Source organism: Branchiostoma lanceolatum, chromosome 1 (assembly GCF_035083965.1).
Source record: "Branchiostoma lanceolatum isolate klBraLanc5 chromosome 1, klBraLanc5.hap2, whole genome shotgun sequence".
Lineage (NCBI taxonomy): Eukaryota > Metazoa > Chordata > Leptocardii > Amphioxiformes > Branchiostomatidae > Branchiostoma > Branchiostoma lanceolatum.
Window position 1 is genome coordinate 10,461,834 of NC_089722.1, and position 19,098 is coordinate 10,480,931.

The 19,098-nt window shown below is 43.2% G+C and overlaps 2 protein-coding genes across 2 annotated transcripts; one reads left to right on the top strand and one right to left on the bottom strand.

The window, feature by feature from the left end:
- The first annotated feature begins 1,822 nt into the window (after window positions 1-1,822).
- Window positions 1,823-14,198, top strand: LOC136428951 (uncharacterized). The gene is made up of 23 exons (XM_066418831.1): window positions 1,823-2,045; window positions 2,589-2,762; window positions 4,411-4,584; window positions 4,779-4,952; window positions 5,203-5,376; window positions 5,640-5,813; window positions 6,016-6,183; window positions 6,603-6,776; window positions 7,058-7,210; window positions 7,983-8,235; window positions 8,448-8,518; window positions 8,794-8,967; window positions 9,173-9,322; window positions 9,432-9,506; window positions 9,829-9,942; window positions 10,361-10,428; window positions 10,802-11,058; window positions 11,405-11,487; window positions 11,703-11,837; window positions 12,390-12,551; window positions 12,754-12,977; window positions 13,149-13,262; window positions 13,422-14,198. The coding sequence occupies exons 1-23, from the start codon at window positions 1,943-1,945 to the stop codon at window positions 14,094-14,096; spliced, it is 4,023 nt and encodes a 1,340-aa protein (XP_066274928.1). The 5' UTR covers window positions 1,823-1,942; the 3' UTR covers window positions 14,097-14,198.
- Window positions 14,199-15,038: 840 nt separating this feature from the next.
- LOC136433482 (carbohydrate sulfotransferase 3-like) lies at window positions 15,039-18,536 on the bottom strand. The gene is made up of 3 exons (XM_066425731.1): window positions 18,325-18,536; window positions 17,111-18,103; window positions 15,039-16,425 (listed from the first exon to the last, which is right to left on the bottom strand). Exons 2-3 carry the CDS (start codon window positions 18,092-18,094, stop codon window positions 16,201-16,203), a joined length of 1,209 nt encoding a protein of 402 aa, XP_066281828.1. The 5' UTR covers window positions 18,095-18,103; window positions 18,325-18,536; the 3' UTR covers window positions 15,039-16,200.
- Between the last annotated feature and the right edge of the window lie 562 nt (window positions 18,537-19,098).

A 19,098-nucleotide genomic window follows, 5' to 3' on the forward strand; every position in this document is an offset into this window, starting at 1 on the left:
AGGTACATTCAACTAGATGAGTAAATAACATTTTAACAGTTTGGAAAATCTGCTGCGTTCGGCAAAGGAAACTTAGAACATTATTGTCGTGTTGCGTTCATCATTGGAATTCATACATGTACACACACAGGTACAGTAGATTCATTGATATTTGGTACTTTGTATCAAAGCATGTTTTAGTATGTTATAGATAGTTTGTTGTGCTTGCTCTTTTAACCATTTGTGGGAATTCTATAACAAAAAATTTGCTGCCTTGCAGGTGGACTTAGGAGAGATCGAGCATGTCTCAGGTGTTACCACCCAGGGTCGCCCGACTCACGATCAATGGGTCACATCCTACAAACTACAGTTCAGTTTAGGATTTACTGGGGCTAGTTGGACTACCTACGAAAACAACGACGGATCCGAGAAGGTATCCCAGTCTAACAGTCAATACATTAGTCAAACTACATCTAAAGAATATTAATAGAGAACTGCTTCTTTCCTATATCACGCCTCCAAAATCAAATGCTGTAATCATTATTTCTTCCCACTTTCTAAGTTGTGCAACTGGAAAACACCAAGTTTCCAACAACACTTGGGATACTGAGATTCCTTAGTGATCAGTACTAATTAATGAAGGACTCTATGGAGCGCCTCGCCACAGATTCTGTAGCCCAGTGGGGGGGGGGGGAGGTAATGATAGAAGCCTGATGATAGTTATTCTTCGTAGTGATAAGTTGCTGAATACAACCTTTCCGTCTACGTTTCAGATCTTTGCGGGCAACACCGACCGTGATACCCCCGTAACCAACCTACTGCCCAGGCCCGTTGCTGCCCGTTTTGTGCGGTTTGTGGCTCAGCAGTGGCACAGTTACATTGCCATGAGGGTGGAGGTTCTGGGCTGCGACTGTAAGTTTCTAGGAATATCTAGTTCACAAAAGTAAAAACGAAAAAAAAAGATAATTACATGCAACAATGCAGAATCGTTTAACAATCTAATATTTATCTTAAACTTAATGGACACTAAAGATATTTTTTTTAATTCTTTCTACTTTTCAATTCTGAATCAAATTTACTTTCAGTAGTAGGTGATGCATTGCATTTGGTTGTGATTTGAAACCTAAATCCTTGTCCACACATTTGAATCCAGAAGGCTTGAAAAAGTTACACATGTGTGAGTTTGTACTAAACCTGCAACCATCCATGCGGCGTGTTCAGGATTCATTCTGTTCTCTGTTTCAATCCAGACTGGTATGACCCGAGTCCGTGGTCAAACTGTAGCACATTGGTCGGAGATGGAACCAAAAGTAGAGCCCTACTCTGCAGCCCCCCGGGGCCTGTGAGTCTCTGCCCTGCTTCTGTAGATCAGGTGGAGATACGGATGTGTGAACCAGGTACGTATCATTTTGTTATGTATTTTTGTGCCCATTTTGGGTCATTCAAATTGTGTGAAGATTTTATCTTTTCTATACTAATTGTTAATTACGAACTCAAGAAGAGTGATGGATGTCACTCGAAACGTCCGGAAATAAATCTCCGATTCTTTATCCAGTTGTAGGGTTTGAATTCTCGTTATGTATTGTTTACCTGGATGTCTAACCTTCACACATGTATACTGAATGCTGTCCACTGTTTCTTACAGTTGTCATATAGTATTTTTTTCAAACCAAGTTGATAAAGAAAATGAACAATTGATGTAGCTTTTATTTGACATCAGCTCTTGAATAAATAAATAAAACCATTTGGGGCACACCAAAGTTAACGACCTTTACAATGTCTTAATTGTGCCTCAGAGTAGTCCTGATCGACGCAACAATTTATTTTGGAGAGCAAAGTCGACGTCTTTATATTCTGTGGTCACTATAGCTATGTTCATCATCCTTTCCCTGTAGTTAACGGCAGCTGGTCCCAGTGGGGCCCATGGTCAGACTGTGACGTAAGCTGTGACGTAGGGCACCAGATGAGGACCCGATTCTGTGACAACCCTGCACCTGCAAATGGCGGGCTGAACTGCCCTGGTACCGACCAAGACTTTCAACAGTGTACCAGAGCTCAGTGTCCTGGTAGGGAAACCTTAACACACGTACACCCAGCCACATGTACTCTCACTCACTAGATCTCTTCTTAACAAGTCAGCTTTATCTGAACAATACTTACTTTGGTCGAGCTCCCGCTCGAATCAAATTTGAAAGCATTCTCCACTCCACCCTATCTTCCATCAGGGACCGGATTTCCTTCACTTCAGTAAGGTTAGTGTCGGCTCATAGCGTATCAATGAAGGTGACTTTTGGTCTTCCATGAATTATTTTCCATTTTGTAGGCTCCCATAGTCTGGAGGCTATGATATCAAGATGCCCAATGCAATGAACAATACGAACGGTATATTGTGAAAGATATACTTAACTTATCAACTACAGATCCAGATGAGTCATGTTCACCCACTGTGGTCTGCCGCAATATCAATTAAGTCGCCCTCTTTTAATGTAAGAAGCGATTGGAGTCAAGCGTTCATAAAGCAATCATCAACTTTAGATAGAACGATTGTATGAATATTTTGCAAAGCAAAGTTGTGATGTCTTACAACACTTTCATTAAAAAACCTGCAGTTAATGGGAATTGGTCGCAATGGAGCCAGTGGTCCACATGTAACGTCACCTGTGCCTCTGGAGCCCAGTGGCGCAGCCGCAGTTGTGACAATCCTTCACCAGTCGGTGGAGGGGCAAACTGTACCGGCCCCTCCGCCGAAATGCAAGCTTGTGACACGGGGCAGCCATGTCCAGGTGAGAATGTTATATTTTAGGTATTAGTAATGAAAAAGTAATAGACGGGCGAAGCACAATGTCATTTCATGGCTCGCCTTATGACAGTTAGCATAAAATTATCTACATTGCTGCTGGCTTATACCATTCAATGTATGTCAGCACATTTCATAAATCAGAGTATTTATCCCACTCTTAACGATGATAGTCATTAACCCTCAAACCACCGTAGCTTTTTTACGACTAATCTTACCGTGTGGGGTCAAAACTGACCCCACAATGATTTCTACAAATACAGCTTTATTGGTGACTATTTTTGTGGTTTTGTATATATGTATAGTTTAACCAATCTGTAAGGGACAGTTTGACATGATTGGGTGTGAAAAATGTCTGCTTATTATCATAATTTATGCAAAAATAGGGAACATCGTCTTTTGAGGCCTTCGCCAACACTTGATGTCATATATCACATGAATGTCTTACGCTAGAAGAACCAAACTTGGTCACCTTTGCTAAAATTTCGTTGGCAACAATTTGAAGTTAATGAAATAACTAATTAATGTTTTCATGTTGCTATGGCAACCGGTTTCTGAGAGCCATATTTGGAAAAAGTCGCTAATTTTGGATTTTACAATGTAATTCTAGAGCTGTCTTTTTAAACTGCACTTATTTTCTCATATCAATACCAACCAATGTAATTCACTATCACTTTTATGATTCGAAATTCATAATTTATGCATATTTGACTACGTCATCGGTCAAAATCGAAGATGGCGTACGATATAATCAGATTAGCTATAACCGACTATTTCAACCTCAAATTTCATCATTAACATGTTTATTCAAACAGACACATTCTTAATATAACGTTTTGGTCCATTTCTTTATTGTATTGTTAGGTTATATGATGAAAAAATGCATTTAAAATAATTCAAGATGGCGGAACCAAGATGGCGGAATTCGCTAGTGTAACCTGATATGAATATAATTTTTATGACGTCATTTTAACGTCGTTCCTGTTGCCATCTCCAAATAACGTCTTTGGATATATTATGATTTATCACACATAATTTCTATTTAAATTTTATCGTGTACCTTTGAGTTATATGAAAATACCCAAATTGTTGGTTTTCGTCAATAAAATCACATAAATGACGTCATAATACGTCGCAACGTCATTAATCTTTACGTTCATTAAAAAAATTGCTTTTTTAACGTTTCTTAAAAACTATATTTTGTAACTATGATCATAATAACCCTTATCCTACATGTTACTAGATGACAAGTATCAAACAATAGGGAATATGAGTGCAGATTTTGCTGGGGTCAGTTTTGACCCCACCGGACCATGCGTAAACTTTCTAGGATAACTTAATCAACAATGAGCCAATCTCGATAAAAACTTCAGAGAAGTTGTAAGACATATATACAAACAAACTCATAGAAGGAATTTTGTTTTCGACTCGAAATGTCAAAATGGCACATGTCGATATACGCCTGGGGTCAGTTTTGACCCCATACGGTGGTTTGAGGGTTAAACAGCTAAAGGATACAAAATGTTACTTGTCGTACTTTGAATATCTTTAGAAATGCTTCTTAATGAGTGAGTCTCTATGAATCTGCAAATACACTTTACATTTCTGCAATTTTGTGTATTTCTAATTTCCAGTTAACGGCAACTGGTCAGTTTGGAGCTCCTGGTCTAATTGTAGCGTCACGTGTGGGTTCGGGAACCAGTCGCGCAGCCGCAGTTGTGACAACCCACCTCCTCAACATGGCGGCACGAACTGTCCCGGCATTTCTGAGGACGTTCAGACATGTGACAGCGGGCTGCCATGCGCTGGTGAGCGGATGTTTATGTTTACGAAGCCAATAACATGTAGGGAGCGAAATCTTCTTATTGTACATGTTTGACATTAGGCTGATAGTTCTGGTAGTAGTAACCTTCAGAAGTACTACTGTAGGTGGTCAGCTAGGCTCATTCAGATACGTTAACAAACAAAATAGAGTTAATAGGTTCTTACTTCGAATTTCCAGTTAACGGCAACTGGTCGCAGTGGAGCTTCTGGTCCGCCTGTAACGTCACGTGTGGACTCGGGAACCAGTCGCGCAGCCGCAGTTGTGACAACCCACCTCCTCAACATGGCGGCACGAACTGTCCCGGGAGTTCTGAGGACGTTCAGACATGTGACAGCGGGCTGCCATGCGCGGGTGAGTGTGTCTGTCTGTGTTTTAAAAAAAACAGTGACATACACATATATAATTAAATATTTGAATATTGAACAATTGAATATTGTTATCATAATGTGCGTTTGATATACGATGCAGAGTAAACATGTATGACATACTATGTGCGATCAGTGATGGTCCTTTGATTGTGCCTGTCTTCAGAAGTAGGTAAAGTCGTTCACGTACGGTACCAAAACAGTAGAATCAGTAGGTTCTTACTTCGTATTTCCAGTTAATGGCAACTGGTCGCAGTGGAGCTCCTGGTCCAATTGTAGCGTCACGTGTGGACTCGGGAACCAGTCGCGCAGCCGCAGTTGTGACAACCCACCTCCTCAACATGGCGGCACGAACTGTACCGGGAGTTCTGAGGACGTTCAGACATGTGACAGCGGGCAGCCATGCGCGGGTGAGTTTGTCTATGCTATCACTAAAGCAATGATGAACAAGGTACCAAATTACAACTATTAATATTGTGTGTAATGGGTGTTTGAAATTGGATATTCATTGTTTTGACAGTCATATACGCGGGTGATGGTCAAATGGCTGTACCTACCCTCAGAAATCGGTAAAGTCAGCTAGTCTCATGCATTCAGATTTGTTAACAAACACAGTAGAATTGATTTTGATAGCAGATTCTTACTGCATACCTCCATGTTACACATCTTCCAGTTAACGGCAACTGGTCAGTATGGAGCTCCTGGTCCAACTGTAGCGTCACGTGTGGATTCGGTAACCAGTCGCGCAGCCGCAGTTGTGACAATCCACCTCCTCAACATGGCGGCACGAACTGTACCGGGAGTTCTGAGGACGTTCAGATCTGCGACAGCGGCCAACAATGCGCGGGTGAGTGTGTACAATGGTGTAAGGAGAAAAGAACGAAATAGATTTTACCTTATAAGGATTGTTTAAAAGAAATGCTCAAAATGCATTCATGCATGATAATGAAGGTCAAAGTTGCCTGGAAGTCTATATCTGCCGCCACCTGATATTTATGCACGTTTAGTCCGGGTCCAACATTCAATGTTGACATTACTTAATTTTGCAGTTAATGGAAATTGGTCCGAATGGAGTCCGTGGTCCCCTTGTGACAGGAGTTGCGGTGTTGGGTCCAAAACTCGGAGCCGAAGCTGTGACAACCCAGAGCCACTGTACGGTGGGGCCAACTGCTCCGGGACCTCAGAGGACGTACAGACGTGTGATTCCCTGCCTCAATGTAAAGGTACTCAAAACAGCATCTTTGTAGGTCCAAGAAGACGGTATTTTAAAAGTCCTGGTTACGAGAGATCCGTACTCATAAGATATGAAACTGCGCTGTCAACGTTTCGGTATTCCCACCACACTGTCACCTTTCTCAAGGCATTACTGTCTGTGTGGTTCTACTTCCCGCCACTAGGTGGTGCTGCACTGGTAAAGATGCGGTCCCAAACGTACGTGTGACAAAACTATGTCGCTCATCATCACCGTTCATGACTGGAGTAGATCTTGTGATTCACACAGCCCCCTAATACAGCGAGTGCCTCTGTAGTCTATGGGCTGCGTGTATAAACTCTGATAACCATTTACTCACAGCCAAGTGAAACTTTTCACAGGACTATCGTTAGAAATATAAACGGGTTTGTTCCATTGTTACAGTTGATGGAGGCTGGTCTCTGTGGTCGTCCTGGTCCAACTGTAGTGGGACGTGTGGTAATAGCTTCAGGATGCGCAGTCGCATCTGCGACCATCCGCCGCCTCAACACGGTGGAGCCGTCTGTAACGGTAAACGGAGTGAGTCGGAAACATGCGGACAAGATCCATCTTGCTACGGTAGGTTTCCTCACAACACAGTACTGGTTTACTCATTATCATCTGGTCGTCTAAAAATCTCACGGGTGTCCCAAAGTACAGTTCGCGTCTAGACACAGTTTATGAATGTAGGTAGTGCATGCCCATGTTTTGGAGCCCATAGGTGAACATCACTGATTTATTACAGCCTGTTTTATTACTAGATTTTCATCCACTAAGTCTCTTTCCGAAAAGCTTAACAAAATCTAATTAGTGACCGTTAAAGGATAAGGTGTATCTGGTTGTATTTTCGTGTTCTGTAGTCCCAAGCGTGACATCCGATGCTAAGCCGGACAGTGTGGAAAACGCCACTGTCACAGCCTCCACAGTAGCTGTTACCTTCAGCGATCAGATGTTTTCTCTGAGTGCAGGGCTGATCACCCATTTCACTGTCATTGTAGCAGAGGATGATGCAGGTGAGTTCGTCTTTTCTTACCAATATAAGAACACGTTTGGTTTTCATAATTCATTTAGCGGAACAATTGACTTTTCTTGATATTAGTCTGATGCAGATTTCTTTGATACTAACTATGTTTGGAAGGTAAGTAACTTTTGACTAACAGTGGAACATTAGTCCTATCCTTGGTGCTGAAAGGTTTTCAAATTGTTATCAAGTTTTCTATAGGCGCTAGGCATCATGTTTGCGAATTGCCTTGTTGACGGAGGCAATGCTGGGTAAATGTCCTTGGTACTGAACAACATTTAAATGAAGTCACTTTGGGACAACCAATGGTGTGAGAGAGAAGTACCAAGCGAGGCAAATCATGTTTTTAGTGAGAGACGAGGTCGTCATGGGAAGTTTCTGTTTATGCTTACGACACAATTGGAAAAGGGGACCCTGCCTTCATGGGCTGTTTGTTTTTCACTTTCGGGCATTACCCGTGGGCCATTGGGCACGGCCTGCGGCTCCCGAGCTAGTTTGAGGCACGGCCGGGGCCCTGGAAGTTTTTAACACGGACATAAAATCAACGCGGAACCAGGTAACAATAGGCACCGTGAGCTAATCGCGAGAACACCGAGAGATGCCCTTCCGGTATCGGGCATTCAACTTGGACAAATTTGTGTCTTTGGGGCCCGGTCGGGAGTACACACCCTACGGGCAACGGTGTTACCAGGCGTCTGCGATGACGCGTTCATTTTTATAGTGGCCTATGAAAACATATTTGCTACTCTCTGTATCCCGTTTAGGTCTGAACGATACTTCGGAAACAGGACTGACACAAAACGCACAAAGGTACAACTGGTATGACGTGCAGGGTCTAAGTCCTGTTCCACCGTACCAAGTGTCCAACCTCGCCCCGTACCCCTTCACAATCAGCATGAGGAAGAGGAGAAGCGCTGACAGCCAGGAGCTAACTTTCACCATCGGAGATGAGAACTGCACGGACCCAAACGTTACCCTCTACTGCAACGGGCCACTAAAACTCGCCACTACGTACAGGTATGTATCCAGGTTACATATGAAATAGGTAGTATCATAAGATTTCTGTGTAGTATTGATAGCATGCATAACATTCTGACAATAAAGCAGATTTATCGTTTCTAAAAAGGTTGTGTTTATTATGCATTTCTTGTTGATGGCTTTGATAACTGCAAGCAAAGTTTTCTATTTTCCATGTCTTCAAACATTTATCATGCCTACGTGTTTTCCAGGGCTAAGATGAGAGTGTTCACCCCAAATGGCTACTATGCAGATAGTTACTACTCTGATCCTGTGAGCACGCGTAAGTTCCAAATGTTTGAAACAAAATTACGTTTGAAACCAGCTAACAGCATCTATTATCTAAATTGTAGACATAATGGTTTATTCATCTTGTGCCGAAATGTGGTATCCGAGGAAAAGTATGTTGTTATCTAAAAAGCCATTAGATAACATTGGTGCATGGTAGGTTATTCCGATACATACCTCGCAAGTAGAGGTAATCAAGTGAGTACGTAATCGGCAACTATTCTGATATTCATTGATGAGATTTTATCAAGCTGTGTTTTACATATACAGTTGCAAGTAGCTGGTCAGAATGGACACCCTGGTCTAACTGTACGGTCAGCTGCGGCGCTGGGAACCAAACACGAAACCGTACATGTATCACTGCTCCAGGCAACGGTACTGTGGCCAACTGCACCGGGGACTCTCTTCAAACCCGGGCATGTATGGACATTGGACCATGTCCAGGTAAATAAACTTAGCTTTCAGATCTTGCTATCTTGATAGATGCTATCATCCACTGTTGGTTTCAGTTTCATAGTACAAAACATTCATCGTAAGGCTGTCGTAGTGAACTTGGTTAAAACTGCTAAACAAAACTAAAAGACGTGAGAAATATCATGTCTATCTCTAGCATTTTTTAATGTCAAATAACCGTTTTCTTTTGTTGCAGTCGATGGTGTTTGGTCGCTGTGGAGTGGTTGGTCTACTTGTATCACTGCGTGTGGACTCGGTAACCAGACACGGAACCGTACCTGCAGTCAGCCCCTGTATGGAGGAGCAAACTGTACCGGAGACCGTGAAGAAACACAGACATGCACAGGTAGGACTGGTGGAGACAGCAGGGGCCTCTTTTCATTAGATTTTTATAAACAATATTTCGGGATAGATGAATCATGGAAAACGGTATTAATTCTCTTTACCATATAAAGGTCCACTGGAGCCACACTGTACATCTACTGCCGGCCCGCCCGTCAGCACTATCCCACAGACTACTCCTTCACCTGGTAGGTGACCTCACTATACATGAATGACGTATGCTCCAAATGTGCCAACCATCGCTGTTACAATTAGTCTCCTATACTGAGATTTTGGCGTTTGTGGCGTCAATATTCTCATGCTTGCTTTATTGGAAGCTATTATGTTTTTCTAATCATAACTTTATAACAGTTACACACATACAAACATGACCAAGATGTAATAAATGCCATTATCCTCCATCAGTAACTTTTGAAGACGTTCATAAAATCTACCAGTACAATAAGTTAATGATAGTAAGGCACCCATTCAGATACAACAAATGGTGGGGTAACTATCGGTTCTTTTTAGACCCCTTAGCGCCGTCAGATGGCGGAACTATGGAGGAGTTTGCTCGGTGGGAGACGGGGGAGGCTCTGCCTGAGGATTACGACGCAGAGGCGAGTCCTGTCGACATGTCGAAAGGTACTGAAGATCGACTGGGTTTGAGGAAGGTCACTTTTCCTTCATCATGTGTCTGTATATCTGGGACACCCGTCAACTGTGTGCAGTTGTGGAACTTGATATAAAATCTGCTCCTTCGACTTTTCACATATTAAGCGAGCCAGCGAGCTCTGGTCTGTTGATTAGAGATTGTTAATCAACAAACTTAGGAAGAGACACTGACCCCAAATACTTCATGTCCATGTTCACAAAGTTGGCATGGTACTTACATGTATGTACAGTCATTAGACGTATGCCGTTATTGAAAATGCAGCAAAAGAGGAATACCAGAGGATACTTCGTACTGTGATCTTGTTACAACTATTCCTTACGTCGCGATGTTAATTTTGTTCTAAAACACATGGGACACCGCTTTTTATAATCATACATTCCGCTGCAGGAGAGCCACTTCCAACTTCGTCAGGAGTGATGTTGGAAAACATCGGGTGGCTGTCCGAGGAATCTATGGTAGGTTCAATCAGAAACACACTTCCCAACGAGTCAAGAAAACAAATTATCGTTGATGTAACCAACAAGACTAGCATTTATCACGGTGGTGGATGGTTCTGCCTTACATTGCCGTGATTTAAAGCTGTCTTTTGTTGGAATATTATGATTGTGAGGAGCTGAAGGTTGTAGAATAACTGAATTCGTTTTACATCGATATTTGTTTTATCAATACCAGAACTATTTGTGAATAGTCTCACCAGGTTGGTGAACCAACGAACAACAAAGTTTTCATCACGTAACCGTCTCACTGCAGCGCCACCTAGCAGCGGGAAGTAGAACGGGCTGTGTGCAAAGAACTTGACCACTACTAGTCATTTGTTCTATCCTCCAGGATTTCAACATCACGGCCACGTTCACCGTTGCCTGGACAGACGAGCGGCTGGCGAGCCTGGGCGGGTCCGGATGGATCCCCGTGCCGAGTCACGTGCTGTGGCTACCGTCTGTCCAGTTCGGCCGGACGGTCAAGGCCAGGTGGCCAGTCACAACAAGCTCCGAGATGACGTCTGTCGGGCAAGAGGACAAGGGGCCAAAATCTGGAACAGTGTCAACTTGGCTGTCACCAGAGGGACAAATAAGTCACAGACTTAAGTACGTGTATAAAACCTTTTTGTTGGTGAATATTTTTATTTTCTGGTGAAGTCACAAAGAAGCACTGACCCTTCGTCTGCCACTAGTGAACCGGCGTCAAAACGTCAGTCAGGAAAATTGAACATCGTGTGAGGTGACCTCTCCGGTGGATAAGAGATTTCGTTTGTACTCGAGCTAATTTTTCTTCACTAGTACACATTGTACACATGTACATCAACAGACACTCCGCCCTCCACACATATACTGACGCACATGCATATATACATACAGAGGAATGAAGAGAAACAAGATGAGTGGATATTCTATGAAGTTTATTCCTAATATTGCATCTCTTTGATGTATCCAGGAAGAAGCTGCGGGTTTCGTGCTTGATGGACTTGAGAAACTATCCATTTGACAGTCAGATCTGCTCCATCCAACTCCATGGCTGTATGTTACATTTACAGTATGACTTTACCCTTGAACACGTGGAATCATTTTATTGACAATTTGAAGCATTGTACATGTTACGTATGCAAATCATGAGTTAAACTTTTGTCTAAGTCTAAAATCTTCATCTGTTGTCATTCTAAAGCTCTTATCATCAAAACATGAGTTTATGTCTTTCAAGATTTTTGACTGCTGACATTTTTTTTGTTCCAAAGATGGAGGGATTGCGTTCCAAGTGTTCGTGACGGAGGGAGGCCGGCCGCCGCTTGTTCTGGACCTGACAGATATCGACTCGCAGTTCTTCGTGTCAAAGACTGAGCTGCTAGCAATCGTCGGATCATTTCGTGAAGGCAAGTGGTGTTATTGTTGTGATACCTGGAAGAAGGGCGGTTAAGAAGTCCGTGCAACCAGCTCGACAAGATTTTGATGATGGTATAATTAGGCTAGTCAACGCATTGCCCGTGGCATTGGTCATTATGAGTTCCTCTGTTATGCTTAGGTCCCGATTGCGCCGGTGCTTGTAGGGGATGTAGTCCGGTCCCGGCCGGGCCCCGAAGCCACAAATTTCTCCTGGTGAAATGCTGGGAACGGGGGGGAGGGGGTACCTTCCGGTGTTCGCACGATTAGCTCACGGCGTCTATTTGCTAACGGGTTCAGCGTTTATTATAAGTCCGGGTTAGAATGATTATGGGTCCCGGTCGGGTCCAAAAATAGCCAGCAGTCGCGGGGTGCCCCACGGAGCTATATGACGGTCACGACCGAAAGTGAAAAAAAAAGTCAACTACCCTGCAGGGCAACTTTTGGGACCCAGCTAAGCATTAAACAGATAGATGCATCTTGGTGTACTACAGAATTTACGTAAACGAATATGTGTATGATGATTCGTCTTTGATACGCTACAGGTTCGGAGTGTCCGTACTTCCATCAGAAGTGCGACTTGTCAGCTGACGCGGACCACTGCCCGACCCTGCGGTTCTGTGACGTCAATGAGCCGGAGTGTAAGAGGTGTTCAATGTACTCTGGCGCCTGTCAGGTCATCCCGACAAGCTGTAACGGGTCTCAAGGTACGTGTAACGTTACATTCTTTTACTACATTCAAGAGACACGGTCATTCGAAGATTCATCTGCAGTTTTTGTGTTCTATTTTCCTTAATCAATGTTTTACAGGTACGTATCCATGTAGGAATCCTGGATAAGAGCAGCATTGTATTTTGCATCGCAGTGTAGGAAAAGACAACTGTTTTTTTTTTATGTTTGACCTTCCAGCAGGCTCCCCGGACACCTTCTCGACTCTGGAAGCAAAAGTCCACTTCAAGCGCCGCCTGCCGTACTACATTCTCCGAGTCTACACTCCTACAGCTACGGTCGTGGCCGTGTCATGGATGTCCTTTTGGGTGCACTACTCGGAGACATCCGCTAGGGTCGCCCTGGGATGCACAACCTTCCTCATGCTTGTTCGCCTCGGCAGTCAAGTCGAGAAAATGCCGCATGTAAGCTGAATAGTGAGAATCCAATAGATTTATTAAGTACACGTCATTTTTTCTTTGTTCATTTAGATTACATATTTCCAGAGTGGAGTTCACTTAACCAATTTACGGTTTATTTATTTGTTTGTTTGTTTGTTTATATTTTAGTTATCATTTACCGTCTGTTTTACCCAGATTTCCTACATACGAGCTATTGACCTCTGGTACGTGTTCTGCCTGGCCTTCGCGTTTATGGTGATCCTTGAGTACGCCGTGGTACACCACCTGCACAACCCACAACACAAAAAGGTGAGATGTCTGCCATTATCCTCTTTAAACCCTTGTTGTATTTCTGCACCACTTGTTATGGGTATTATGAAATTGTGCTGCTCATATGATGAAATATATTTGGCCTTGTGTGATTTCTAAAAACTTATGATATACGTCTTGTTTATCAATAATATGAAGGCAAAACAAAAGGAAAAGAAGGGAACAAAGACGCATCCCAGCCCCCGGAAGCCTCAGGAGGAGGACTCGGCTGAGGTTGCACCGCGGCCGGGCAGACGCTTCGCCCAGGCGGTAAACCAGGTACGGGCACGGCAGGCCAGCGCCGGTAGAAGCAGGGTGTCTCCGGATCTCTCAGCCAACTCCAGGTCAGACAAACCTGTAACCGCGAAGCCCTCTGGATGGGAACTGATCATCCCACCTTCACGCCTGCACACCTCCAAACCGTCCCAGCGCCAGGACAACGCACGCCGTGAGGGCGGTGACGGAAGCACGCTGCTGCAGGGGGCCGAGGCAAACACGACGTACCATGTGATGGCTGGTCAAACCACCAGAAAGCGGAGGAGACACCGCGGAACGCAGGGAGGACAGGAGGAGACCACTACATCTCCTGCCCAGCAGACTCAACACCAGGTCAAGGAATCAACTCAGGGAACCTCTACCTCATCAGACAGCGGTCCGGCGGGGTCAGCGAAGGAGGAACAGCCAGCTGCAGTCAACGGACAGAAGAAGGCAGAGCGGAACCAGGAGATCACCTACAAGAAACCGTGCAACATTGATGAGTGGTCTAGGGTGATCTTTCCCGTAGGGTTTCTGTTGTTCTCCATCATATACTGGGCGTATTATCTGTATGCCTAACTCTATATATCTACCTCTTTCAAAAAATGTGCCTTGATGCCATACAAACCACGTCAAGATCTTGAATACATTTGATACAAATCCGCAAACGTCTATAATGTTCTCATTTTCGAATCAGATCTAGATCACTTTCTCTAGAGCTGTTCTTCAGGTTAGCATAACAGTGGACGAGAAAAATTCGAGAATATGATTTCAATTTGAAATAATGGGGTAGGGGATTTCATCACATTTGCTTATGATATGATATGATATGATATGATATGATACTAACACTTGCACAACTGCTAATAATCCTTCGAAAGGTGGGCTGAGCAGTATTGAAGATGATGATGATATGATATGATATGATATGATAGAAAAATCTAACAAATCGAGGTGATTTTCTTTGGAACGAGGTGATTTTCTCCAAGATCACGAAAGCAAGTCTTGCCTTGATACCTCAATGGACAGCAGACTTTATCAACAGACAAGATAAGATTTTCAATAAGATATACAGTTGAATATAGATATTTCTCGAGTCCTTTCAACAGCAGAAGTTGAAACTTACAAATAAGCTTTATACACGGTATTGCCATTTTGGTATTGTGAAGACTGTATCAACATTTTCATCATTTTAGGTACTCCTCGGCAAACATATATCAGCTGGGAATACAAAACTCAGGTAATACGCACGTTATAGACAATGCCACGTACTGTAGCAGCTCCATAGTATGTATCGTGTATACGTAATACCAACACTTGTGGTATTGTAGCTGTTTTAAGACAGACTTACATGTATATGGTTAAGTGAGTTGTATATCTCTTGTGCATGTTCATGAAAATTGTGCTCCTCAAATTTTATGGCACCTTATTTCCTTTTCGCACAAAAATTAATGCACAAAGGTAAACTTGATTTTCAGCTCATCAGAGAGCATATTGGTATAAAGTAAGAAGAACATTACATTTGAAAAGATTTTTGGACTTTATTTTTAATGCTATGTATTTTGTGCGTTACATCTATCTGTCAACTGTGATAAAGTCGCAAGCTTGTTTTATGTGAGTTATATGCGTGTTAATATACATGTAGAAATGAAGCACCCCGCGCAGATAAATGTTTGGCCTCAGATGTTTTCCATCAAATAAAAATTGTTGTGTCACATCATCCAACGTATCTGTACATTGTATGTTGTTAAAAGGGAAACAAGGAACTGACATTGTTTTATAGGTGACATCCGCTGGCACATCGGTTTTCGCCAGTTTTCAGAAAGAAAACACCATCTATTCACGTATACGTCATATTTTGTACAAAATAATTAGGTTTGGGATGTATATGGACACCATGCGTTTCGAATTTCCTTAGCAACTTTAGCTTTCTACTCAACGGTTGTCTGCTTATATAATAAGAGATTGTCATAGAAGAACTCAACCAACAACATAACCATCTTTCACCCCAATATCTGCTTGAAGACTTTATCCAATTTCCTATGGCAACTTTTGCCCTTTACTTGACTCATACGCTTCTGTACATTTGAACACCAGACCACAAAATGATATAACAAGGTCATACCTACAGTACTCCTTTACAATCCCTCCAACATCAATTAGATTTAAGAAACTAGACATCTTTGGTCATCCACAAGATCGAATCAGTAAGGTCTAATCCAGTCATATCCATGCACCCTAGTTCATCTATAGACCTCAACGAAATCTCAAAGGTTGAATCATACCTATTATAGTCGGATTAGCAAATCCACGTATCAAACCTTATACCACTGCCAAAATAGATACACGCATGCCCGATACACCAACTGTAACAGCTATTTCATGTCGCTGATACATGAATACGTAACTAATGTCCAGTTCATTCGTTATAAAGAGATTAACATTTCCTACACCAGCATTTCACCCTTGTGATCACCCCTTATCTATGGCTACTAGTACTATACTTGCTTCATCGTTCCTATCATTTATTGTTATACTCGAACATCTTGAACATATTGTACATTCGTGTCATGGAGAATCCATCTAATTTTTACTCCGCATATAATGTATGCTTCGTGGTCATAAGAGAAGGCCGTCACACTGGCTTGGTACCCCCCACCCCCTCCCCTGAGAATAATGGGGGCTAAGATATAGCAACAACGTTTGCTGGCACAGGCATCAAAGAGCTCCAGCCATCACTGCTCAGGTCTGACTTGCCGGTGGCGGGGACGTACCCGAACAGCTTCATGACTTTCTGACAGGCGGGGTCGCTCTGGATGAGTCTGATGGCGTCCCAGTCGAGCAGGGTTTTCCACGGGTCGTTGCTCTGCAGACTAGACTGGGTGTGCCCGTTCGACCAGTTCAACATCTGTGCACGGAAAATGAATAAAGTTGATGCGAGCGTTTCTTGGCCGGTTCAACCTGGTTTTAATATCGAGGTAACAAGACAAAATGCATATTCAAAAATCAACCAAGCCAATTTTTGTAAAGCCTAACTGACTTGATTTTCTGGATTACATCCTTGCGCACAACTTTTGTGTCCACCCGACTGGTTATGTAGTTTTGTAGACTGAAATTAACCGATTTGATAACCCTTCGGGACCATCCATTGTTCAAAAATAAGGATTCATAAACCGACTAGAGTTCGTCTGCTTATTCCCATAGGACGACATGTTCGTAACGTTTCCATCGCTCTGCTATGCACCTAACGAACTACACGTAAGGTATGGCTAATAGCAATTTGGCGGTACTGAAGTGTCGACTAGTAATCCAAGACGATACTGCAGTCTTGAAACTATCAATTGAACTGAAGTACTGCACATGTCACTGACTGCTAGTCGGCGCACTTGATCCACCACAAATCAAGAGCGTAATGACGACGCCCTTGAGTCGGATAGCCTGTCAAATTTGAGTTTACACGGGTTGCTGGCTAGCCCCTTAGGTCATGTCAGCTACAGTTTATTGACTAATAAAACTAGCTATTGGCATGCCAATGTATACACTTGGGAGGAATACAAAATGAATATGTCCATATACAACATGTAATGTCGCACCTTCTTATGTTGTGGAAATCCGACGAATTGGTAAAGTCTCTCAGCTGTGGTCACTCTGTTTGCCACAAAGTCTTCAAAACGCAGGGTAGCAAAGCGATTCTCCAGCCAGGGTGTGATGGTATCGTGGGTTTTCGCGTTGTCAAACATCCACCTGCACAAGTACTGATGCCCAGCCTCTCTCACCTGGGCTTCGGTGTACTGCTCTATTGAAGAGTTGCTGGCATATTTGGCCTTTAGTCGCGAGGTGACTACACTGCGGGGATCTCTTATAACTTGGACAATCTTGTAGTCGACGTCCTCCTCGAACGCCAACTGACGAAGCATCATTATATTTTGTATTCGGATGACCTTGACTACATAATATGACTTTTCTGTGCACAGCTGTTCTATCACGTCTGGGACCTTCATGTCGTTTATCGGACATCTACTTTCTGATTGTGGGAGCTGTTTCTTTGCCAGTTCGCACACTTTCCTCATCGATTCACTTCGGTACGCACCACTGAAGATGGTGTTCTTCATGTAGACAGTAAGAAAGATTCTTGAGTCGTCCGACACGTTACAGTGCGATCCAGAGTTAACCAGCCGAAATGATAATCGTTGGTAGTCGTCTATTCTGTCTTTTGTACCGTTCTCCTGGTTGGCTTTCTTTATGGCGTACTCTAGCCCCCACAAGGGTTCGAAAAAGTAGAAGACGTCCGGGTTTTGGTTGAAGAGCTCGCCCACGGACGACCCACCACATTTACTGAGGGACATTAAAACTACTACTTTTTTTGGAGAATATGCCTCAGTTGCAGTGTCTGTCGTGGCACTGACTGTCGGCGTAAACTGTTCGTTTCTTTCTGTGTCGTCCCCACTTAGGTCAATAAGGGTATGCTCGTTGGTCTCGCGATCTAATCGTATAACGATGCCTGTAGCTAGAAGAAGCCCGACTACTGTGAAGAACACGCATATTCTACGGGGGCGGAATCGCCGAAGTAGAAACATCGTGAGGTCCTAGATCAGAAACAGGATACATATCAGAATTTCAGTCGTAAACATGATCAGAATAAATGACTTTTGGATGGTGGAGTCAACTTATGTCCCTCGCGCGAGCCAAAATCTATACATAGTTATATCTGAACACAACGTTGCAAAAAATAGAAGATTTGAAAAGTATTCAAGATTACATAATGTTGACCCCAAGGAGGCCACCGTACTGATCCCATGTTACATACCGCGTGAGGTGCACCAGGTAAGACACGGCGGCTCTGTAGTCGTGGACCCTCTTATACCTTGGCAGCGTTCAGTGAATGGCATATGCGAGATGCTACTTCAGTCAGGAGATCCGGGAAATCTTGTTAAAGCTACCCATGGATACGAGGTACACACTAGAAAAATGTCTACAAATCTAGCGCGGCCATCTTGCTGTGCACACTGCACACTAAACCCTCGAAGGAGAGTTGTTAGACCGGTTGAACCAAATGCCCCTTTGTCGCGCGATATTAAAAAATTTGGAAGAGTTTTGTCCACATAGTAGTCACCTGAAAAATAACTCAATCCAGAGATGTTCTAGTGATCTACAGAGTTAGATTGTCCAATCAGGTTTTTTAAAATCCCCCTTGGAGTGTCTCAGTGTATGTAGGCATTGTGTGAAAAATATCGACACATTCGTTTATTCGTTCGCTTATTTATCGTCGACACTAAGCTTAATAGCTTAGAATCTAATTACAACATGCCTGGATGGCTGGTTAGCTGGTTGGTTGGTTGGTTGGTTGGTTGGTTGGTTGGTTGGTTGGTTGGTTGGTTGGTTGGTTGGTTGGTTGAATGGTTGATTGGTTGCCTGCCTGCCTGCCTGCTTGCTTGCTTGCTTGCTTGCTTGCCTTGCCAACAAGAATTTAATCAAGTACCAGACAAAAGACCGTGATTCCTTTGTGACGCGTTCTAAGATTTACAGATGTGACGACATTTCTCTTATAATTACCGTGGTCCGATGCCAGGCACCGTGCACA

Excerpts from the sequence above, each read along its gene's own strand:
- LOC136428951 (XM_066418831.1), top strand. The coding sequence starts at position 1,943 with ATGAGGACCCGATTCTGTGACAACCCTGCACCTGCAAATGGCGGGCTG. Across the intron at positions 4,585-4,778 it reads CAGCGGGCTGCCATGCGCTG|TTAACGGCAACTGGTCGCAG; the intron begins GTGAGCGGATGT and ends TCGAATTTCCAG. Across the intron at positions 11,838-12,389 it reads CGTCGGATCATTTCGTGAAG|GTTCGGAGTGTCCGTACTTC; the intron begins GCAAGTGGTGTT and ends GATACGCTACAG.
- LOC136433482 (XM_066425731.1), bottom strand. The coding sequence starts at position 18,094 with ATGTTTCTACTTCGGCGATTCCGCCCCCGTAGAATATGCGTGTTCTTC. Across the intron at positions 16,426-17,110 it reads GATTTCCACAACATAAGAAG|ATGTTGAACTGGTCGAACGG; the intron begins GTGCGACATTAC and ends TTCCGTGCACAG.